Source organism: Pelobates fuscus, chromosome 10 (genome assembly GCF_036172605.1).
Source record: "Pelobates fuscus isolate aPelFus1 chromosome 10, aPelFus1.pri, whole genome shotgun sequence".
In the NCBI taxonomy this organism is placed as follows: domain Eukaryota; kingdom Metazoa; phylum Chordata; class Amphibia; order Anura; family Pelobatidae; genus Pelobates; species Pelobates fuscus.
In genome coordinates, this window is record NC_086326.1 from 145323108 (window position 1) to 145343514 (window position 20407).

Sequence of the window (20407 nt, forward strand, 5' to 3'; positions counted from 1 at the left end):
TGGCATAAGTTCTGGTGGTCCTGAACAGTCTGGCCAACTGCCAGGTCCATCCAGCTGCTTGTATCAAGATCTTTTGCTGAGCTGCACTGATAAGGAACTACTGTCTGTCCTTGAAGACAGGTATATAAGACTCAGAGACTCTTGCGCTCACTTGGAGAACTACCCACCTGTAATGCGGACGCGTGTTGCTGGTTTCTGCTGTTCCCAGAAGAGAGGGTCTCTTTGAGTGACTGCCTGAGTTCTGCCCAGTCATGTGTGGCAAGGAGACAACCAAGCTTCTCTAATGGTGATGTATACTTAAGCTGATATATCTAGATACTAAGCTGTTTGAAGTAAATGCATGCAACTACTTAAATGAGAGTAAAACTTACTTTGCTTAGATCCCTTTGTGGATAATAAAGTGTAGTGTGAATTCTTACATTCAACTTGGTCTCTGTGTGATTTTTCTTTCCTATAACTCAATGTACTCTATCCGAACTGGGTTGTGTGCCCGCCAATATCACTATAAACCTTATTAGGTATTGATTATTACTTTTTGGATATTGATGCTTCATGAATTTAATGATTAGGCACAACACACTCCGACCGGGTACCTTCCGCTGACGGATGCTCCTAGTGCTTTCCGAGGACTCCAAGCACTCTGCCTGCCACCATAACCACTGCAAACCCCACAAACTGCCGCGGCTGGTTGGGGTCTCGCCGTCTCCACCCACTCTGGACCTAAGACCAGGGTCCAGCTTCCAGTAGGTGAACCTCTCCGAATTCCAGAGAGCAGGAACAGGAACAAGCTCTTAGAAGAGCTTAGTGATTATACCCTGGGGAGTATAGTGATTATAGCAATCCCCAGAGTGTAGTTCTCCAATCCCCCAAACATGAGCCGAAACTTCATGAAGGTCCAAGATGATCTGAACTTTTAATGACCACACACTGGCTTTTATGCAAGTCCCCATGCAAGGGGACACCCCACAGGGTGGGACACAGTACAACCAATCATTTACAGGAAAACCATAAAACACACCCAGCACAAACATACAATCCATCCCCTCTGCCTGTGATATAATTACTGAACACAATGGGTTAATGTAATTTATCACAGACAGGAAAAATACCCTTTTTATACATACACTGTAACTTTAAAAATATGCATCATATTCACATAAAACATACATATTCAGAATCAGCATACTTTAAATATAAACATAACCAAAAATCATACAAATCCCTCCAGTACATAAAAAGTTAGACGGAAGTCCTTTATGACCGACCGCAAGCACATTTTCCTGCCCAAAACAGTTCCATAGATTTGGGCTGTGCGGCCGGTCAATTTTATGCAGAAAAACGTGCGTTCGAATTGCCGAACGGGACTTAGTCTCTGCAGCTGAAAATTCAGTGTAGGAGAAGGTAAGGGTCAGCGGTGTTCGGTGAAATGTGTAGCCGATTTCAGTTCCATGAATTTGGCTACACACACCGCTGACCTCGTTCGAATGAACAAAGATGGCCACCGCCACGTGTTGATTTGCACGAACGGCGGCCACACAGCGGTCGGCAATTTACCTACAGCAGGCTCCCAGCCTGGGAGGTAAATTAGCTGCACACTTACACTTCTGGGTGGTCCGCCTATGTGGTACTTGGTTCAGTAAGCCTAATTTACTGAACCAAGCCTCATTTACTGAACAAAATATTTTAACTAAGTCTGGGGACACTGGGGACACCGTCTTAAAGGGGCATTGTCACACAATGTCTCAATATGTCCCCAGACGGTTCTTAAAGGGCCAGCATGGTCCAATACAAGTCCATAAGCCACAATGCAGTTCTTAAAGGGCCAGCAGCAGCACAATATAAATCGATTAGCCCTAATAATGTTTGTAAAGGGCCATACAACTCAGGGCCATAGTCATGAGGCAGGAGGCAGGCAATCAGGCTCCTCCAACAGCCAGGGGCAAAGGGCAGCTTGTCACCTAAAAATCCAGTGACAAAAGGCATTTCTTCACAGTGTATAATCCAGATAGGAAAGAAATCCCTATAGAATATAAAAATTAAGTCTGCTGAAAAAAGTTTAGATTTAAGGAACACTATAGGATCAGGAATACAAACATGTATTACTGTTAAAACCACCATCTAGCTACCTGGCCCCCACACCCTGGCCCTCCTAAATATAGCAACATCTTACCTTTATTCCTGTCTGCTGCTGGTTCTGCCACTTCTCTGAAAACACAGTGTTTACTGCAAAGAGCCTGAAGGGAACGATCCTACTCACCAGAACAATACAATAAGCTGTAGTTATTCTGGTAACTATAGTGTCCCTTAGATAAATAATTAATAGGAGTGTATTGCTCTAGAAACATATTGCAACTGGTATGATTCTATTCAATACTCGTTTTCGTATTAAAAGTCAATTATATTTGTCTCACAGCAATCTGTAGTGACAACATTTCAGGAGATCCTTATTAGATTATATTACACTTGATATAGGAAGGTAATCATGAAAGATTGTCACTACAGATTTCTGAGAGTCCAATAAAAAAACGTATTAAAAAAAACTGCAATAGTAACAGTAAACTGCAATGAAGTACAGTTTTTTAAACTTTTAAGTGGTAAACTGCCCATATATAAATATATTTTGTTTGGGTTGGCTAAGAGATGGGCAACATTTTCTTTTTACTTTGGCTTTATATACAAGAACACTAACAGGGTTGTTTATTAATGGGAAAATTCTAAATTGTTTTTCAAATTTAACACCAAAGTTAAAAACCTTAGAACATCGCTAATTGACACACTTTGACTTTCAAGGGACACACATCACTTTGAGACAATTGCCTCATTCTGTACAATCAAAAAGCACATACATTAGATTTATTTTTCTAACCAGTGTCCTATGGATATAACCCTCAGATTTACATATATGTGCAGTTAGAAGATCTGGTCACCTTGCAACAACCTGACAGGTGGAGAAGAGAAGGAGCCTGATCAGTGTAATGGTGCAGAACAGGCTCGGGTATTAGGTTTCTCCCTCCTGGTGGGGCACAATGAAGTCCTGATTCTGCCATTAGCATACTGGTTTAAACTGGAGATGTGTCTGTGGCGAAATTAACATCGCCACTTGTGTCTGGAGAGGACGACTTGCCAGCCTTTTGCCATGTGATTATGGTCCCTGGGAGTTTTGGCCCTTTAAATACAAGATTTGGGCATAATGGATTTGTGTTGTGCTGCTGCTGGCCCTTTAAGAACCATCTGGGGACATACTATGACTTTTGGGAACAATGCCCCTTTAAGCCCTTAAGGACCAAATTTCTGGAATAAAAGGGAATCATGACATGTCACACATGTCATGTGTCCTTAAGGGGTTAAGACAGTGTCCCCAGACCTATGTTCCTTTAAGACTTTGTCCCCAGTGTCCCCAGACTGTTAAAATACTGTGTTCCTGGCTTTCTCCCACTTGGTTCAGTAAATGGGGCTTACTGAACCAAGTACCCCACAGGCGGACCACCCAGAAGTGGAAGTGTGCAGACAATTTACCTCCCAAGCTGGGAGCCTGCTGTAGGTAAATTGCCGAACGCTGGGGGGCCGCCATTCGATAAACAAACACGTGGCGGCGGGCATCTTTAATTCAGCTAAAGTTTTACCTTCTCCAGACTTCAATGCATTCGACAGTTCGAACGCCGTTTGACAGGTCATTCGATAATTCATTCGACAGTTCGACAACTCGAATGGTTGTCGTTCGTATGTTTGAACTGACTTTAACATGGGAAATAGACCGACCGCACAGCCTGATTCTCTGGAACTGTTTTGGGCATGAAAATGTGCTTGCAGTTGGTCAAACTTGACTTCTATCTCCCGAACGGCTGAACGGATTCGAATGATTTCTGGGTATGTTAAATCCCCAAATCTCCGCTGGTACAGAAAGTACTCCAAGTAAAGTGCTTGAAATGAAGGCAATATCCCAAATCCCCCAGTAACTGGACAAAACACAGTTTTGGGAGTCAACTGACGATTTTATTCACAAGCTCCAGTATTTATGTGGTTCCCCATGCAAGGGGTTTCCTTAGTCACATTACAGGGGTTATACAGTAGAGGACTACATGGGGAACTGAATATACAGAGCATTTCTCCCACCATGCACTGCTGTACGAGAGGGATACTCCCACTACAATATCCTGTTAAGTGGATTATCGCTCCGTACAGCAGAACCGGATTTTAACACAAAAATGTATAACTTTAACATTATTCGTGGGATTATACTAACCGACCATTCGGTAGATAGCTGGGGTCTGAGCGCATACTTTGTGAAAGTACCGCTCAGATCCCAGCATAAATAACCGAACGCCGCACAAAACATACTTTAATATACATTCTCCTTAAAAGTACCGAATACATATTAGGGAACAAACTACCGAAGGACCGGTGCTCCCGAACGGCCTGGAAGTCCAGCGGTGTTCGCGCCGTCGAGTAGCCGATTTTAGTTCCAGGCGCTCGACGACCAAACACCGCTGGGCTAACAAAGGATCCAAGATGGCCGACCACCGCGTGGTCAGTAGCCGAATGACGGCCACCCAGGAAAGCAATGAACTGCTGATTGCTACAATGTTGCAATCGGCTAATGGGAGTCACACGACCCTTTGTGTGTGGGCTCCCGTTCGGTACTTTATTAGTTTCACGAACAGTGTGTAAAGTCACTGTTCGTGAAACTACCATATGAATGCTAGCGGCTTTCGGACGTTAGCATACGAATTCTCTATATTACAAATTTACACAAATATATCTGTGGCGGAACCAACCTCGACACTGGAGGAGCCTGGTCGCCCACCTCCTGCCGCTGGACTATGGCCCCTGTTCTTTTTCCCTGCAGAAAGGCTGGTTCTGAATAATGTGGAAAAACTGTAATCCTCTGCCTGTGATATTTATATTACCCATTGTGTTCAGTAATCATATAACAGGCATAGAGGAGGATTTTGTGTGGGAGTGTCTGTGTGTATTGTACGGATTGATTGGTTGTTCTGTAAAACCCTGTGGGCAGTACTATGTTTGTGGATTGGGAATAAAAGCGGCTGTATGTGCCAGTACAGTCAGATTCTGCTTAACCCTTAACCCAAAGTGTCGTCTCGTTATTGGGTATTTGGATTGTATGCCGATTGCCAGGAGTGTAAGCTGATTGTATGCTTTTCCTGTTCGGCTGTTTCCCGGGTTCGTGTGTTTCCTGTTCGGGATTCGTGTAGTTTGCGAGATTGGGGCTTACAGTAGCTGCCTGTGCATCTGGAAAGGGGAATATCGCCTAAATGGTTTGTTACAAAACCGTTACAGACAAACATTGTGATATTCTTTATTATATGAGTGTCAGGGTACCTGTGGTCTCTACCTCCGAAAGAGGTAGAGACTTAGCTGTTCCTCCATTCAGACGGTCTGATGGCTCCCTTCCCCGCGGTCTATCCGGTCATGCTAGGCCGACCGCGAGGGAGTGACTGCCTTTTACAGCATCTAGGCAGGAAGTAGTCATCAGGACACTCCCCCGGAACGACCTGTCAGTCAATTGCTGCAGGACCAATCAGGACGCCTCGGAGGCGTGGTTACTGCTCTGAACAGGGTATTTAACAGAGCTTCTTTCATTAGCTCATTGCCCTGTCGTGGTTCTAGCTTGTTCTAGTCACTCAGTGCTTGTGTATTCTATTATCCCTTTTGGTTTTGACCCGGCTTGTTTACCTTACTCTGCTTATCTCTGTTACCCTTGATTCGGCTTGTCTCTCGCTTACCTGTCTTCTGTTACCCTCGACCTCGGCTTGTCTTTGACCATTCTATACTGTACTACTTACGTTAGTCCGGCCATTCTAAGGTCCGGTATACGTATCTGGCTACTGTTTGTACTCTGCGTGTTGGATCCCTGTCCCGATCCTGACAATGAGGCTTCGGTACTTTACATTTTATACTGTGCTCACAAAAGGATTACGTGCACCAATTCGTGAAACGAACAACAGACCACCCGGCCCCTGGCGTGTGCCACCACTTAACCCCGGTCACCTTTCCTACTACCGAACGGCCGACCACCATACTGGAGGAGTGTGTTACCACGTGATCGCCCAGAGCGTTGCGGTTTGCGGTTAACCGCAGGTTAATTGACGGCCTTAGAGCATTCCCGTTCGTGCCTTATCTCCCGATCATCTAACTACCGAAAGGGTCACGAACGGGGGCGTGTGGCCTCAATTAGAATGTGGAATGTTGCGGTTAACCGCAGGTTAAGTACCTCCTTCACGGCGGTCTACGGTCAGCTCCCGAACAGCTGAAACATCCAACCAGAGAGCGGGGATTCGTGCACAACTCTGGCCGGCACCCGTTCCACGAGTTTGATGCCGAGGTCCCGCTGCATATTGAAACATGCAAAAACATGGCCGCCATCTCAGGCTCAGGAACCAAATATGCGAACGGACTTTATAACGAATAAACTGAGCATATGGTTCGTGGGTTTGAGGCGCTCATCGGTGAACTTTTACATCCAGACCGGGGCTATAGAATGAATGGTAGAAGTGCCGAATGCTAATTAATAATCTGAAAGTTATATATATTTAACCTGTTTTTCGTGTTTAATAAAAACATGGAATTTAAGCGCTTGGAGATAATTGTATTGTCAAAAAACGTTGGACTTATCTCCAAGCTGGGCGGTAACAAATTCAAACAATGCCTTGTATGCTGATTGGTTGATCCCTTGTAACATTCCTGTATCCCATCAGGTCCAGAGGGTGCTGTCCCTGGACCTGAGATTTTGCATAAATACCGATCCCTGTGTGCCATTAAAGCCAGTTCTTGTTTGACCTTCAAATCGCAGCCTCGACTCATTTTGTGGGGGAGTATCCTAGCTGTATAATAGCTAGTGGGATTGTTCTACATTTGCAGGATTTGTATGGACTACTAACTGCAGCGGCTCTTCTCACTCTCTACACTGGGATCCAGATTATCCAAGCGGTCCAGCTTCCAGTAACCATAACACGGTTTTTAACCTATTGTGTGCAAAACGGTCCGTTACAACATCTATACACAGAATTAAAGCAGCTTTTTTGCAGACAACCTTCAGATGTAAAACAGTATGACCTAAAGTGGCTAGGTTTGCCACATTGGTATTTGAAATATGCTGATTAATAATATGTGACTTTTATTAATATTGGATGTATAGTTTTAGAGTTATGAAAGTTGGGTAAAAAGTATGTTTTAAACTGTACGGATAATTGGGTTACCTCTCAGGCTAAGGGGAGAAGATGTGTGGGATGTAACCAGTGTGTGATTGGGTAATTCATAATTGTCTGTGGGCGTCTCCCTTGCATGGGAGAATTGCATAAAAGCAGAGTGTGTGTCATTAAAAATCAGTCTTGTTCCAGCATTAAGCTTTGGCTCATGTGTGGGTTATTTGGCGATACCAGCGATATTTATTCCTGTGGATTATTGTTATTCTTCTGCTATTGGGAAAAAGGGAATACTAGACGGTGATACAGTTTACTACCGTCACAGTGTCTATAAATGGGGAAAGGAGGATGGAGAAACTCCCCTTAGCTGAGGTGCGCCCAATAACACAATTTGACCAAATTTATAGTAAGTTTATTTACATGTTTTACAAACTTTTCAAAGTTGTCTTGTGCTTTAGTGTAGTTTGTATATTTGGTTCTATGTGGCTGCTCACTTCCTTAAACTTTGAAATTCTGGTCTTTCCTCCCTCAAGTGTTGCTACTCCTGTGTCTGTCTCCCTCCAAGTCAACGGTGCTACCATCAGATCCACCACGCAAGCTCGCTGCCTAGGTGTTCTCTTTGACTCCGACCTCTCCTTCAAGCCTCATGTTCAGTCAATCGCCAAATCCTGTCATTTCCATTTCAAAAACATTGCACGCATCCACCCCGACTTAACGCCAGATGCGACTATGGTGCTGGTTCATTCCACTGTCCTTGACTACTGTAATCCACTTCTCAGTGGTCTTGCATGCTCCCAACCTACGCTACTATAGTCCATAATGAATGCGAGGGCGAGGCTCATCTTCCTGTCCGCCTGCACCTCCCACTCCTCACCCTTCTGTCAGTCCCTACATTGTCTTCCTAAAGCAAAATTCTGTTTCTTGCTTTCAAATATCTACATAATGCTGCTCCCACCTATCTATCCTCCCTTATAAACAAATATGTCCCGTCTAGGTCCTTACGATCTGCTGAAGACTTACGTCTATCTTCTGTACGTACTCCCACCTCTGATGCTCGCCTTCAAGATTTCACGAGGGCTGCACCGTTCCTGTGGAACTCGATTCCCTCCTCCGTTAGATGCTCGCCCAGTCTCCATTCCTTCAAAAAATCTTTAAAAATCCACTTCTTCATAAAAGCGTATCAATTAAACTGTTAATAGCTCCCGACTGATTCCTCTTCTGCAACTGTCACTAGTCTAATACTATCCTTACCTTTTTGTGTCATTTTACCCCACTCTCTCTAGCATGTAAGCTCATTGAGCAGGGCCCTCAACCCCTCTGTTCCTGTGTGTCCAACTTGTCTGGTTACAACTACATGTCTGTTTGTCCACCCATTGTAAAGCGCTGCGGAATGTGATGGCTCTATATAAAGAACATAATAATAATACATGTGTTGCTTGCTGGTTAAAAAAACCTGTCAAGTATTTATTTAAATTGGAAATACACCTTACATTATCATTTTACTCAATAACCATAAAGAACTGCTATTGTGCATGAATTCTATGACTTGTAAAAAAACGTAAAGTTTACAAGAAAGATTTTTCTAAATTTTAGGCAAGAGAATGAATTCTTTTGTGAATCTCCTTATGTGAATTAAGAACTGATCTCCGACTGAAACACTTCCCACAATGAAAACAAGAAAATGGTTTCTCTCCTGTGTGAATCTTCTGATGATTTTTAAGAGTTGAATGGTCACTAAAAAATTTCCCACATTCTAAACATAAAAATGGTTTTTCTTCTGTGTGAATCCTCTGATGGGTCTGAAGATTTGTCATTTGACTGAAACATTTCCCACATTCTGAACATGAAAATGTTTTTTCTCCTGTGTGAATCTTCTGATGATTCTTAAGAGTTGAATGGTCAGTGAAACATTTCCCACATTCGGAACAAGAAAATGGTTTTTCTCCTGTGTGAATCTTCTGGTGTGTCTGAAGGTTTGTCAGTTGACTAAAACATTTGTTGCATTCTGAACATGAAAATGGTTTCTCTCCAGTGTGAATCCTCTGATGTGTCTGGAGATTTGCCATGTGAGCAAAACATTTCCCACATTCAGAACATGAAAATGGTTTCTCTCCTGTGTGAATCTTCTGATGATTTTTAAGATTTGAAAGGTCGGTGAAACATTTTCCACATTCTGAACATGAAAATGGTTTCTCTCCTGTATGAATCTTTAGATGATTCATAAAAGCAGAAGGATCACTGAAACATTTTCCACACTCTGAACAGGAAAATGGCTTCTCTCCTGTATGAATCCTCATGTGCTTCTTGTAATTTGCTACTTGAGCAAAACTCTTCCCACATTCAGAACAAGAAAAAGGTTTTTCTCCCGTGTGAGTCCTCTGATGTATCTTAAGATTTGACATGTGAGCAAAGCATCTCCCACACGCAGAACAAGAATATGGTTTTTCTCCTGTGTGAGTCTTCTGATGTGTTCTAAGATTTGAATGGTCAGTGAAACATTTCCCACATTCTGCACATGAAAATGGTTTTTCTCCTGTGTGAAACCTCATATGTTTCTTAAGCTCTGACATTTGAGCAAAACATTTCCCACATTCTAAACAAGAAATTGTTTTTTCTCCTGTGTGAACCCTCTGATGTGACTTAAGATTTGTCATTTGAGCAAAACATTTCCCACATTCTGAACATGAAAATGGTTTCTCTCCTGTGTGAATCCTTAAATGTTTCTTAAGATCTGAGGTTTGAGCAAAGCATTTCTTACATTCAGAACAAGAAATGGTCTTTTCTCCTTTGGGAGCTCTCCTACCTCTGATAAAGTGTGATTTTTGCATAAAACACTCATGTTCAATGTAATCAGTACTGGTCAAATTATTTACTTTGTTGACCCTCTGATGGTTAACAAGATCTGAATTGGTAGATGAAACCACAGAATCATCTAAGCAGTTGATATTCCCTTTGTTTTGTGTAGCAATATAACAGGTGCGGGTAAGAAGGTCCAAGATTGTGAGATTTCCAACTTCATATGAGGCTGATTCCTCCTTAATATAAGTAGATGGATATTCTATCTGTGTATGTTCTGTGCATGTATAGATATCAGTGTCTCGGAGATATCCTTGTTTGTGTGATGCAGATTCAAAATTCGATTTACAGTCCATCTGTTTATCTCCTGTGGGTGTGAAAACCTCTGTGCTCGTAAGGGGACTGACTTCACATGAGGCTGATTCCTCCTTAATAAGGTCAGGCGGATGTTCTGTTTGAGTATGGTCTGTGAGTATATAAATATCAGTGTTTATAAGAATATGTTTTTCATTTGATGCAGATTCACACTTTGATGTATAGTCCATTTGTATATCTCCCTTTGTTGTATGAATGGTAGCTTCAACAAGATTTCCATCTTGCCATGAGTCCGGATCCTCCTTAATCTGTGCATCTTCTGTGGGTGTATAAATGTCTGTGTCTGGGAGATTCCCTTCCCCACGTGAGTCTGATTCCTCCTTAAAATGAGGAGATGGATCTTCAGTCTGTATATGTTCTATGGGAGTTTTAATGTCTCTAAGCTGTTCCACCTCAGATTCTGTGGTTTCATGACTGGTCACATAGTTTATTTTTTTATTTATTTGATTGATTTTATAATCTTCGGTTATATAATCCAGAGAACAAACTGAAGTATAGGATTCACTGGTTTTATTTCTGTCTACGGAGCCATCTATTGGAAAGAAATGATTCTACATTAGGAGATTTGACATTATGTAGGAATATAAAATGCTACTGCTATCTTGAAATCTGAGACTGAGCTTAACCCCTTAAGGACACATGACATGTGTGACATGTCATGATTCCCTTTTATTCCAGAAGTTTGGTCCTTAAAGGGAAACTCCAGTGCCAGGAAAACGATCCGTTTTCCAGGCACTGGAGGGTACCTCTCCCTCCCACCCCCCAATCCCCGGTTACTGAAGGGGTGAAAACCCCTTCAGTCACTTACCTGAGGCAGCGGCGATGTCCCTCGCCGCTGTCTCCTACTCCGCGACGCTCCTCCTGTCCATTGCGTCGGCTGGTGGGCGAGACTGATCCCGCCCACCGGCCGAGGAGACCTAATGCGCTGCGCGGCAATGCCGCGCATGCGCATTACGTCTCCCCATAGGAAATCATTTCAATGCTTTCCTATGGGGTTTTGAGCGACGCTGGAGGTCCTCACACAGCGTGAGGACGTCCAGCGACGCTCTAGCTCAGGTTTCCTGTGCTATGCACCAGGAAGTGCCCTCTAGTGGCTGTCTAATAGACTGATAGAGGTGGAGTTAACTCTGCAAGGTAATTATTGCAGTTTATGAAAAACTGCAATAATTACACTTGCAGGGTTAAGAGTAGTGGGAGTTGGCACCCAGACCACTCCAATGGGCAGAAGTGGTCTGGGTGCCTGGAGTGTCCCTTTAAGGGGTTAAAGAAAAGCATACATAAAGAGACACTAAATACAAAAAGCACTACATCTTATTGTTCTGATTTTCGTAAATAGACCAACATTAATGCTATCACTGGATTCAAGTAAGTCACTGAAGGGGTTTAACCCCTTAAGCAACATGGGATGGGAGGAAGGTGGGCACTGCAGGATTCTACAGTGCCAGGAAAACGTAACCAAGTGATATTACCAATTATGAATTTTCTTCGTAGTCCCCAGGATTCCTTAAAGGGACACTGTAGGCACCCAGACCACTTGAGCTCATTGAAGTAGTCTGGGTGCAGTATCCCTTTTGCACTTAGTGCTTTAACGTTAAACATTGCAGCTCTAAGTCTATAAGAATCCAAATGGACTTTTGGTCCGTTATCTAACGCTGGACGACCTCACGCTCTGCATGAGGACCTCCAGCGTGAGATTTTCCCCATAGAAAATCAATTGATTCAATGCTTTCCTATGGGGAGGTCTAATGTGCGTGTGGCATTTGCCGCGCATGCACATTAGCATCCGCTCGAGGGACGGAGAAGGAGGCGGAGGTTTTTAACCCTTTATTTACTGGGGGGGGGGGGGGGATACGAGGGAGGGCTGGAGTCAGAGGGATCTGTAGTGCCAGGAACACAGCTTTGTATTCCTGGCACTACAGTATCCCTTTAATGCTATTTTACCACTTACTCATACCCAACATGCAGAACAAGTTCTAGAGGCTGGATGAGCCAGAAGGTAGACCTCCACTTTATCAAACCTTACAGCAGCTATGCATGTAAAATATCCTAGGACTGGACTGGCAACTAATCACTTGCCATCAGGATTCCCTGTGACTTCATAGAATAACCTAAACTGAAGGACGGGCCTTGCAGAAATTCAGTGGCCATCACATGACTTGTATAACTTCATCTCTGTTCTGTAATACAAAGATAATAGACTCAATTATTTTGTTCTTATGGTTTGTGTAAACACTGTACAGATCTTACAGTGTGTAATTGTTACCGGCTGTTTGATGATATAAGTGAATGATATCAGCTCTATAACCAAACACATTGCTGATTAAGCTTTGTCTCACCAGAGAGATGAGGGGGTGGTGACTCTCCATCATAAAGCTCTCCCAAGTTTCCTTCTGCCTTTTTAAATACTTCCACACCTACACAAGAAAAAAAAAAAAAACAGACTGTGAGATCCCCACATTATTATACAGTCCCCATCCAGACACATTTCTGGTCTAGACGTAGATGTTCATTTTCGTAAGAATTGATATTGAGATGAAAATAGACACACTAATCCAAAGAACGAATGACACGATGGAAGACTGAACAAACGCACACTGAATGATATTCTTCCATGCGCCATTTGTCCATTCATGTGACATAGACGGTGCTTGCATCACACAAAGTAAAATAACAAAAAATAAAAAAATTACAATGAGAAAACACTATGTAAATCCAGAGCAGGGACATGTTTCCTCCACACCACCACTGAGCTATGTGGCTACTGCAGCCTCAGTTATTGTGAGACTGGTGAGCAAAACCACTTACAAAGCAGACTGAGCCTATTTCATTTTGGAAGAAACAGCAAGTATTTTTTTCTCTGCACTTCCTTTCTTTGGTGCGCTGCACAGCTTGAACACATTGTGCCGACCAACATGTACTGTATATACTCGAGTATAAGCCGACCCGAATATAAGCCGAGGCCCCTAATTTTACCCCCCAAAACTGGGAAAACTTATTGACTCGAGTATAAGACTAGGGTGGGAAATGCAGCAGCTACTGGTAAATTTCGAAATAAAATTAGATCCTAAAAAAAATATATTAATTGAATATTTATTTACAGTGTGTGTATAATGAATGCAGTGTGTGTATGAGTGCAGCGTGTGTGTATGAGTGCAGTGTGTGTGTGTGTATGAGTGCAGTGTATGTGTGTGTATGAGTGCAGTGTGTGTGTGTGTGTGTATATGAATGCAGTGTGTGTGTATGAATGCAGTGCGTGTGTATGAATGCAGTGTGTGTATGAGTGCAGTGTGTGTGTATGTGTGTATGTATGCAGTGTGTGTGTGTGTATGAGTGCAGTGTGTGTATGTGTGCAGTGTGTGTATGTGTGCAGTGTGTGTATGTGTGCAGTGTGTGTGTATGAATGCAGTGTGTGTGTATGAGTGCAGTGTGTGTGTATGAGTGCAGTGTGTGTATGAGTGCAGTGTGTGTATGTGTGTATGTATGCAGTGTGTGTGTATGAATGCAGTGTGTGTGTGTGTATGAATGCAGTGTGTGTGTGTATGAATGCAGTGTGTGTATGTGTATGAGTGCAGTGTGTGTGTATGTATGCAGTGTGTGTGTGTGTGTGTGTTGCAGTGGTGGGGGGGTGGGCAATTTATTATTTTATTTATTATTATTTTTTTTTATTATTTTAATATTTTTTTTCATTATTATTTATTCTTCTTATTTTTTATTTAATTATTATTATTTCATTTATTTTTTCGTTCCCCCTCCCTGCTTGCTAGCTGGCCAGGGAGGGGGGCTCTTACTCCCTGGTGGTCCAGTGTCATTGGTAGTTCAGTGGGGGGGGGAGAGGGGGGCTGCAGAGAGCGTTACTTACCTTTCCTGCAGCTCCTGTCAGCTCTCTCCTCCTCCGCGCCGAACGGACGGCGCGGAGGAGGTGGGAGCGGACAGGAGCTACAGTAAAGGTAAGTAACGCTCTCTGACGCTCTCTGCAGCCCCCACAGCCCCAGTCTGTATTATGGCAATGCAAATTGCCATAATACAGACTATTGACTCGAGTATAAGCCGAGTTGGGGTTTTTCAGTACAAAAAAATGTGCTGAAAAACTCTGCTTATACTCGAGTATATACGGTATTTATTTTAATTTTGTTTTCTTAGTACAGCAACAGGTGAAAGTAAATGGTTGTTGTTAGTTAAAGGGACCCTATAGTCACCAGAACAACTACAGCTTATTGAATTTGTTCTGGTGAGTAGAATCATTCCCTTCAGGCTTTTTGCTGTAAACACTGTCTTTTCAGAGAAAATGCAGTGTTTACGTTACAGCCTAGTGATAACTTCACTGGCCACTCCTTACATGGCTGATAGAGATCCTTCCTGGGTCATGGCTGCCTAAAATGCATCCAAACATTCAGTATCTCCTCCCTCTGCATGCAGACACTGAACTTTCCTCATAGAGATTCATTGATTCAATTCATCTCTATGAGGAGATGCTGATTGATCAGGGCTGTGTTTGAATCATGCTGGCTCTGCCCCTGTCAGTCTCAGCCAATCCTATGGGGAAGCATTGTGATTGGATCAGGCCACCACTTCTGATGATGTCAGTAGACTGCTTGTTTTCTGAGTCTAACAGCATGCAGAGCTACAGCTTCAGGCATAATTACAGTAAGATTTTTGCTATATTTAGGGAGGCATGAGGGGGGGCTAGATGGTGGTGTTAACACTATAGGGTCAGGAATACATGTTTGTGTTCCTGACCCTATAGTGATCCTTTAAATTATTTTTTTCTTAGTTTGGTTTGCTGATCTGACTGTGTGTGACTGAAAGAGCTCCAAGGTAGCTGTAGAACTGCAGTTAAAATTTTAACTAATTTTTTAATAGTAATTTAAATGTTTAAATACTTTTATGCTCGCCTGTGTCCCCACTTTTGGTAAACGCAGGACAGGTGCCCTCGTTGGCAGACTGCACAGCTTTGCACAGTTGCAGAAAGCGATGCAGAGACGAAATTCTCTGCCTTATCTGCTTTTTTGATGCAAAACATATTGTTTTCGGGCTTTGACTGCAAGAGAGTTATTCTAGCAGACATAGTTCCAACCTCGAACAAAAATGCAGTTAAACAGAAACCCCCACACATCATAGAGTTTAAAATTCAAATGAAATACATAACAGCAACAAGCCCTGACACACAAACAGCTAGCGTTAGTCCTTGAACCACGTAGGTTTAACCCATGGAATTTGAATTAGTCACTGCCAGTCAGGGACAGGCCATCCCCATGTTCACCCATCTACGGAGCAAGATGTATTCCTTCCTTGAGAATCAAGAGACTGTTTAAGGTGAACCTCTAAATCCAGATGTTGTAGCATGGGCAGGAGGCTAAATGTGTGGCAGAGCCTGCATATTTCTTGTATTACTGGTGCAGGACTTTGTTATACTAGACCTCAAATCATTTTTTGGCTCTCTTCCACCTCCCTCCCATTTATTCCATCAGAGCACTCGCCCATCTTAACCGCACACAGTATCCTGTGATGCCAGAACCGCTATGACTTCCGGGTGACGTATCCCTGATTCTCTGTTACTCCGGCTCGGCCTTACCTGCCAGATCAAGTTTACCCTCTGCTTTAACACTTACAGAGGGTCACTACCAAGAATCAATAAATATGAGCCCGGTGGAGCCCACTTTTCCAATGCCACAGGTGCCTCCACTTACAGACGGCCGCTTAGCCGTGACCAGCCTGAAACTTAAAACCAGATTGAGATGTGACCAACGTCCGATCGAAACTGCTCTGGATTATCTCTCCTCAATTAAACAGCTGTCACTGTCAATGTAACCACTGATAACATGTAATAATACACCACACATGGCCACTCTCATGTCTTCTACTCTGCTGCCCTTTGTGTTTCTGTATTGCTGAGTCGAACAGCTGATGTTTGCTTGGTGAGAATTCTCTGCGAGTTTTAGTGGTCCAATCTAATATCAGAAGGCACCTACCTGAGGATGAATGGATTCTCCTAAGTGACTGACACGTAAACAGAAATAAAATTGTTTAAAAAGAAAAATAATTCTCAGTAGGCCAATCCAACACTGTTAATGGCTTGGTCTCACAGTCATGTGAGTTTTATTTCTGCATGAGTACATAGTGTCTACTCTGAGGAAAAACTGATTTTTTTTTTTTTTTGATTCTTTATTTTTGAGTGCATGGTTAGACAAGACAGCTCGCTCTGCCACAATAGCTTTCATGAGCATAGATATATCACATTAATATTACAGTTATGGCATTTGAACAGTGCACAATTTTTTATATTTGCATAAACAGAACATAGTATACTATCAGTTACATGTTACAAATGAAATTTACTCGCTTAGTCTTCGTTTGTTATGGAGAACATGCATGGTAAATAAGAACAGTGCTTGTATAATAACGGTTGAAAAACATAAGGTGAGAGCACCGATTTCAGGAGTACAAGTAATTCCACTTAGCTACGCTGGCATATTAAGGCAAGTAGAGTGTAGAGTGTAATAATTCTAATGTGTCTCCAAGTCAGGTCGGCAGTGTGAAAAAGACATATAGAATTACAACAAGCGAATTACAACAAGCGTGGTTGAACGAGATATTGTCCCCTTTTGTTATGTAATAACAGGAACGGTAGTCGAATATGCTCCAGTTATATAAACAGGTTGTTTTGGGTAGGTTGAGTCGTTGGCTTAAGTCAGTCACCCCCAAGCCCTCAGAAGCAGGAGCCCTCGTGTGTGTGCATGGACATGTCTGTTGCGTGAGAGTATAAAAGCGATTGTCGGTGATATGAGAAGTACTAAAGAAAATAATAAAAATAAAGACAATAATAAGAACAGCAGCTCCCAATCGTTCAGTGGCATAGAGGCTAGTTAGCGTCTCTGAGCATTAACCTGCGGTTGTTGTTTCATGCTTGGCACATTTTAGTAAGTGGTGGACTTACATAATTAGTAATCGATAAGCAATTTACAGTTACAGTTACAGATAATATTAAGCGTTAAAGCTGTGCAATGGCTACTAATGTTAATAAAACAAGGGTTGTTATAGCGCTAACATCCAAACTGGCCTAACAACAAGACCAATACATCGGCAGTGGGAGTAGAATAGTACAGGTTTAGACAGTGACATTTGGCAAGATGCTCACTAACAGTATATAGACAGGCAAGGTCAGGATGTACTGCACTAATTTGCTTTGTAATTACAGCATGTCTATGTGTCTGATGATAGTGGTTGAGAGGTGCATATAGCAAAGATTATGGTGGTTGTGTAAAGAGACACAATTGTGAAACATGTGAGTGTACAATTATCATAGGGCATTAATTAGCAAGCTTGGGTCCATCTGATATGGGACCGCATGGGGCCACTCACAGTGACGGAGGGTTAAACATCTCAGTCCATAAGTCCAGGAGTTGATATAGCCCATCCCCGATATTGGTCAGGGTGTAGGGCAGCCGCAAAAGTTGGGAGTGTCATGGTCTGGTAGCGTGTCATCAGTCCTAGATCCTGGGTTCCGTATTCAGCCCACACGCATTGGTGGGCAGCCCCGTCTGTGCGGTGTTTGTTGCTGCTTCGGCCCTTAGTCGGCACTTGAGTTGGGTCTGTCCTGCTATGTACATAGTGACTGCCAGGGTGGGGACGTATGCTGGAATTACAGCCCGATCGTGGTGATGCGTGGCGTCTGGGTATCGGGTCTCCTCTCCTGCCCCGGAGCTTTTTGAGAGCTGGTGCCCTCCTGCCACGAGCCTGGGACCCCTCTCGGTCCAGGGTTGTCCCTTTAGGGATGGTGCGGTGAGCCTTGGTAGTGAAGCTGGGGCATCGTTGTGCTGCTCGCCGCCTGTGTGGCCGGCACCTTTGGGTCCTGCGCCCGGTTGCTCTCGGCCCGGGAAGGCGCGTAATGTAGGGTGTACAGTAGTTTGGGGCTTAGTGGTGCCCTGGAGAGGAGTTCCAAACCTCCGTTTGCCAGCGGTCACCTCCCGCTCGGGTAATGCGCGGCGAGGTGTCCTCGGCTGTAAGCATGCTAGCAGCTTGGCCCAGAAGCGGTCGAAGGATGCTTCCAGGGGGTCCCTTGGATGTCCATCGGTACTTGTTGTGTCTTTTTGCTGCAGCCGCTTGTTTTGCTTCTCCGCGTGCAGATCCGCCATTTTGGAGGCCCTCGGTTCCCCTTCATACCGTACAGGCGCTGTGCCCGTCGTGTAGCGTGGCGTTTGGGGCACTCCGTTTGGCAGAGACCGAGATAAACCCCACCGGTCCATAGGGGGGGGGGGGGGGAGGTGGTTCGTAGTCGCTTGAGACGTTCAGCCTCGGGTAGGAAGGCGGCCGCCCTTCCTCCCTATCTCCTCCGTTAGGCCGCATTTTGCCACTGCGGTTCCCGGTCATGCCGGTTGTCAAGAGAGGTATCAGCAGGTTCGTGCCCTCTTCCCCCGTCCAGGGGGTTGATTGGTAGGCAGCTGTCGTCGCTGTACCCTATGTTTTTGACAAAATTTGATCCCTGACAGCAGGAGCTCGTGCTGAGTGCGTCTTGTTAGTTTGGCAGTCAGGCCCCGCCCCCGGAAAAACAGATTTATTAGAAGTCTTCTTAGCATCCATTTCACAAATCTCTTCTGTAATAACTCCAGATCAATGTTAAAACAAGTGATTAAGGTGTAGTTGCTGTGACATTCCCAGAATTCCTCACCTCTCCAGTCCGTGGGTAGTTGACCTCCAGGGTTTACCCCCCATACATTATATAAACAGTATATACAGGGGGTGTATATTTACCCCCATACATTATATACACAGTATATACAAGGGGTGTATATTTACCCCATACATTATATACACAGTATATACAGGGGGTGTATATTTACCCCATACATTATATACACAGTATATACAAGGGGTGTATATTTACCCCATACATTATATACACAGTATATACAGGGGGTGTATATTTACCCCATACATTATATACACAGTATATACAGGGGGTGTATATTTACCCCATACATTATATACACAGTATATACAGGGGGTGTATATTTACCCCATACATTATATACACAGTATATACAGGGGGTGTATATTTACCCCATACATTATATACACAGTATATACATGGGGTGTATATTTACCCCATACATTATATACACAGTATATACAGGGGTGTATATTTACCCCATACATTATATACACAGTATATACAGGGGGTGTATATTTACCCCATACATTATATACACAGTATATACAGGGGGTGTATATTTACCCCATACATTATATACACAGAATATACAGGGGGTGTATATTTACCCCCATACATTCTATACACAGTATATACAGGGGGTGTATATTTATCCCATACATTCTATACACAGTATATACAGGGGTGTATATTTATCCCATACATTATATACACAGTATATACAGGGTTGTATATTTACCCCATACATTATATACACAGTATATACAGGGGGTGTATATTTACCCCCATACATTATATACACAGGGTGCATATTTACCCCATACATTATATACACAGTATATACATGGGTGTATATTTACCCCATACATTATATACACAGTATATACAGGGGGTGTATATTTACCCCATACATTATATACACAGTATATACAGGGGGTGTATATTTACCCCATACATTCTATACACAGTATATACAGGGGGTGTATATTTACCCCCATACATTCTATACACAGTATATACAGGGGGTGTATATTTATCCCATACATTATATACACAGTATATACATGGGTGTATATTTATCCCATACATTATATACACAGTATATACAGGGGTGTATATTTACCCCATACATTATATACACAGTATATACAGGGGGTGTATATTTACCCCCATACATTATATACACAGTATATACAGGGGGTGTATATTTACCCCATACATTATATACAGGGGGTGTATATTTACCCCATACATTATATACACAGTATATACAGGGGGTGTATATTTACCCCATACATTATATACACAGTATATACAGGGGGGGTGTATATTTACCCCATACATTACATACACAGTATATACAGGGGGTGTATATTTACCCCATACATTATATACACAGTATATA

At 43.0% G+C, this 20407-nt stretch overlaps 1 protein-coding gene across 1 annotated transcript in view; it reads right to left on the reverse strand.

Annotated features, from left to right (window-relative positions):
• The window catches only part of LOC134575151 (zinc finger protein 721-like), a 254227-nt gene that overhangs the window by 167189 nt on the left and 66631 nt on the right, over positions 1-20407 (reverse strand). Inside the window, exon 2 of the mRNA XM_063434369.1 lies at positions 8839-9882. Coding sequence (XP_063290439.1) covers positions 8839-9882 — 1044 coding nt within the window. The remainder of the gene's footprint in view (positions 1-8838; positions 9883-20407) is intronic.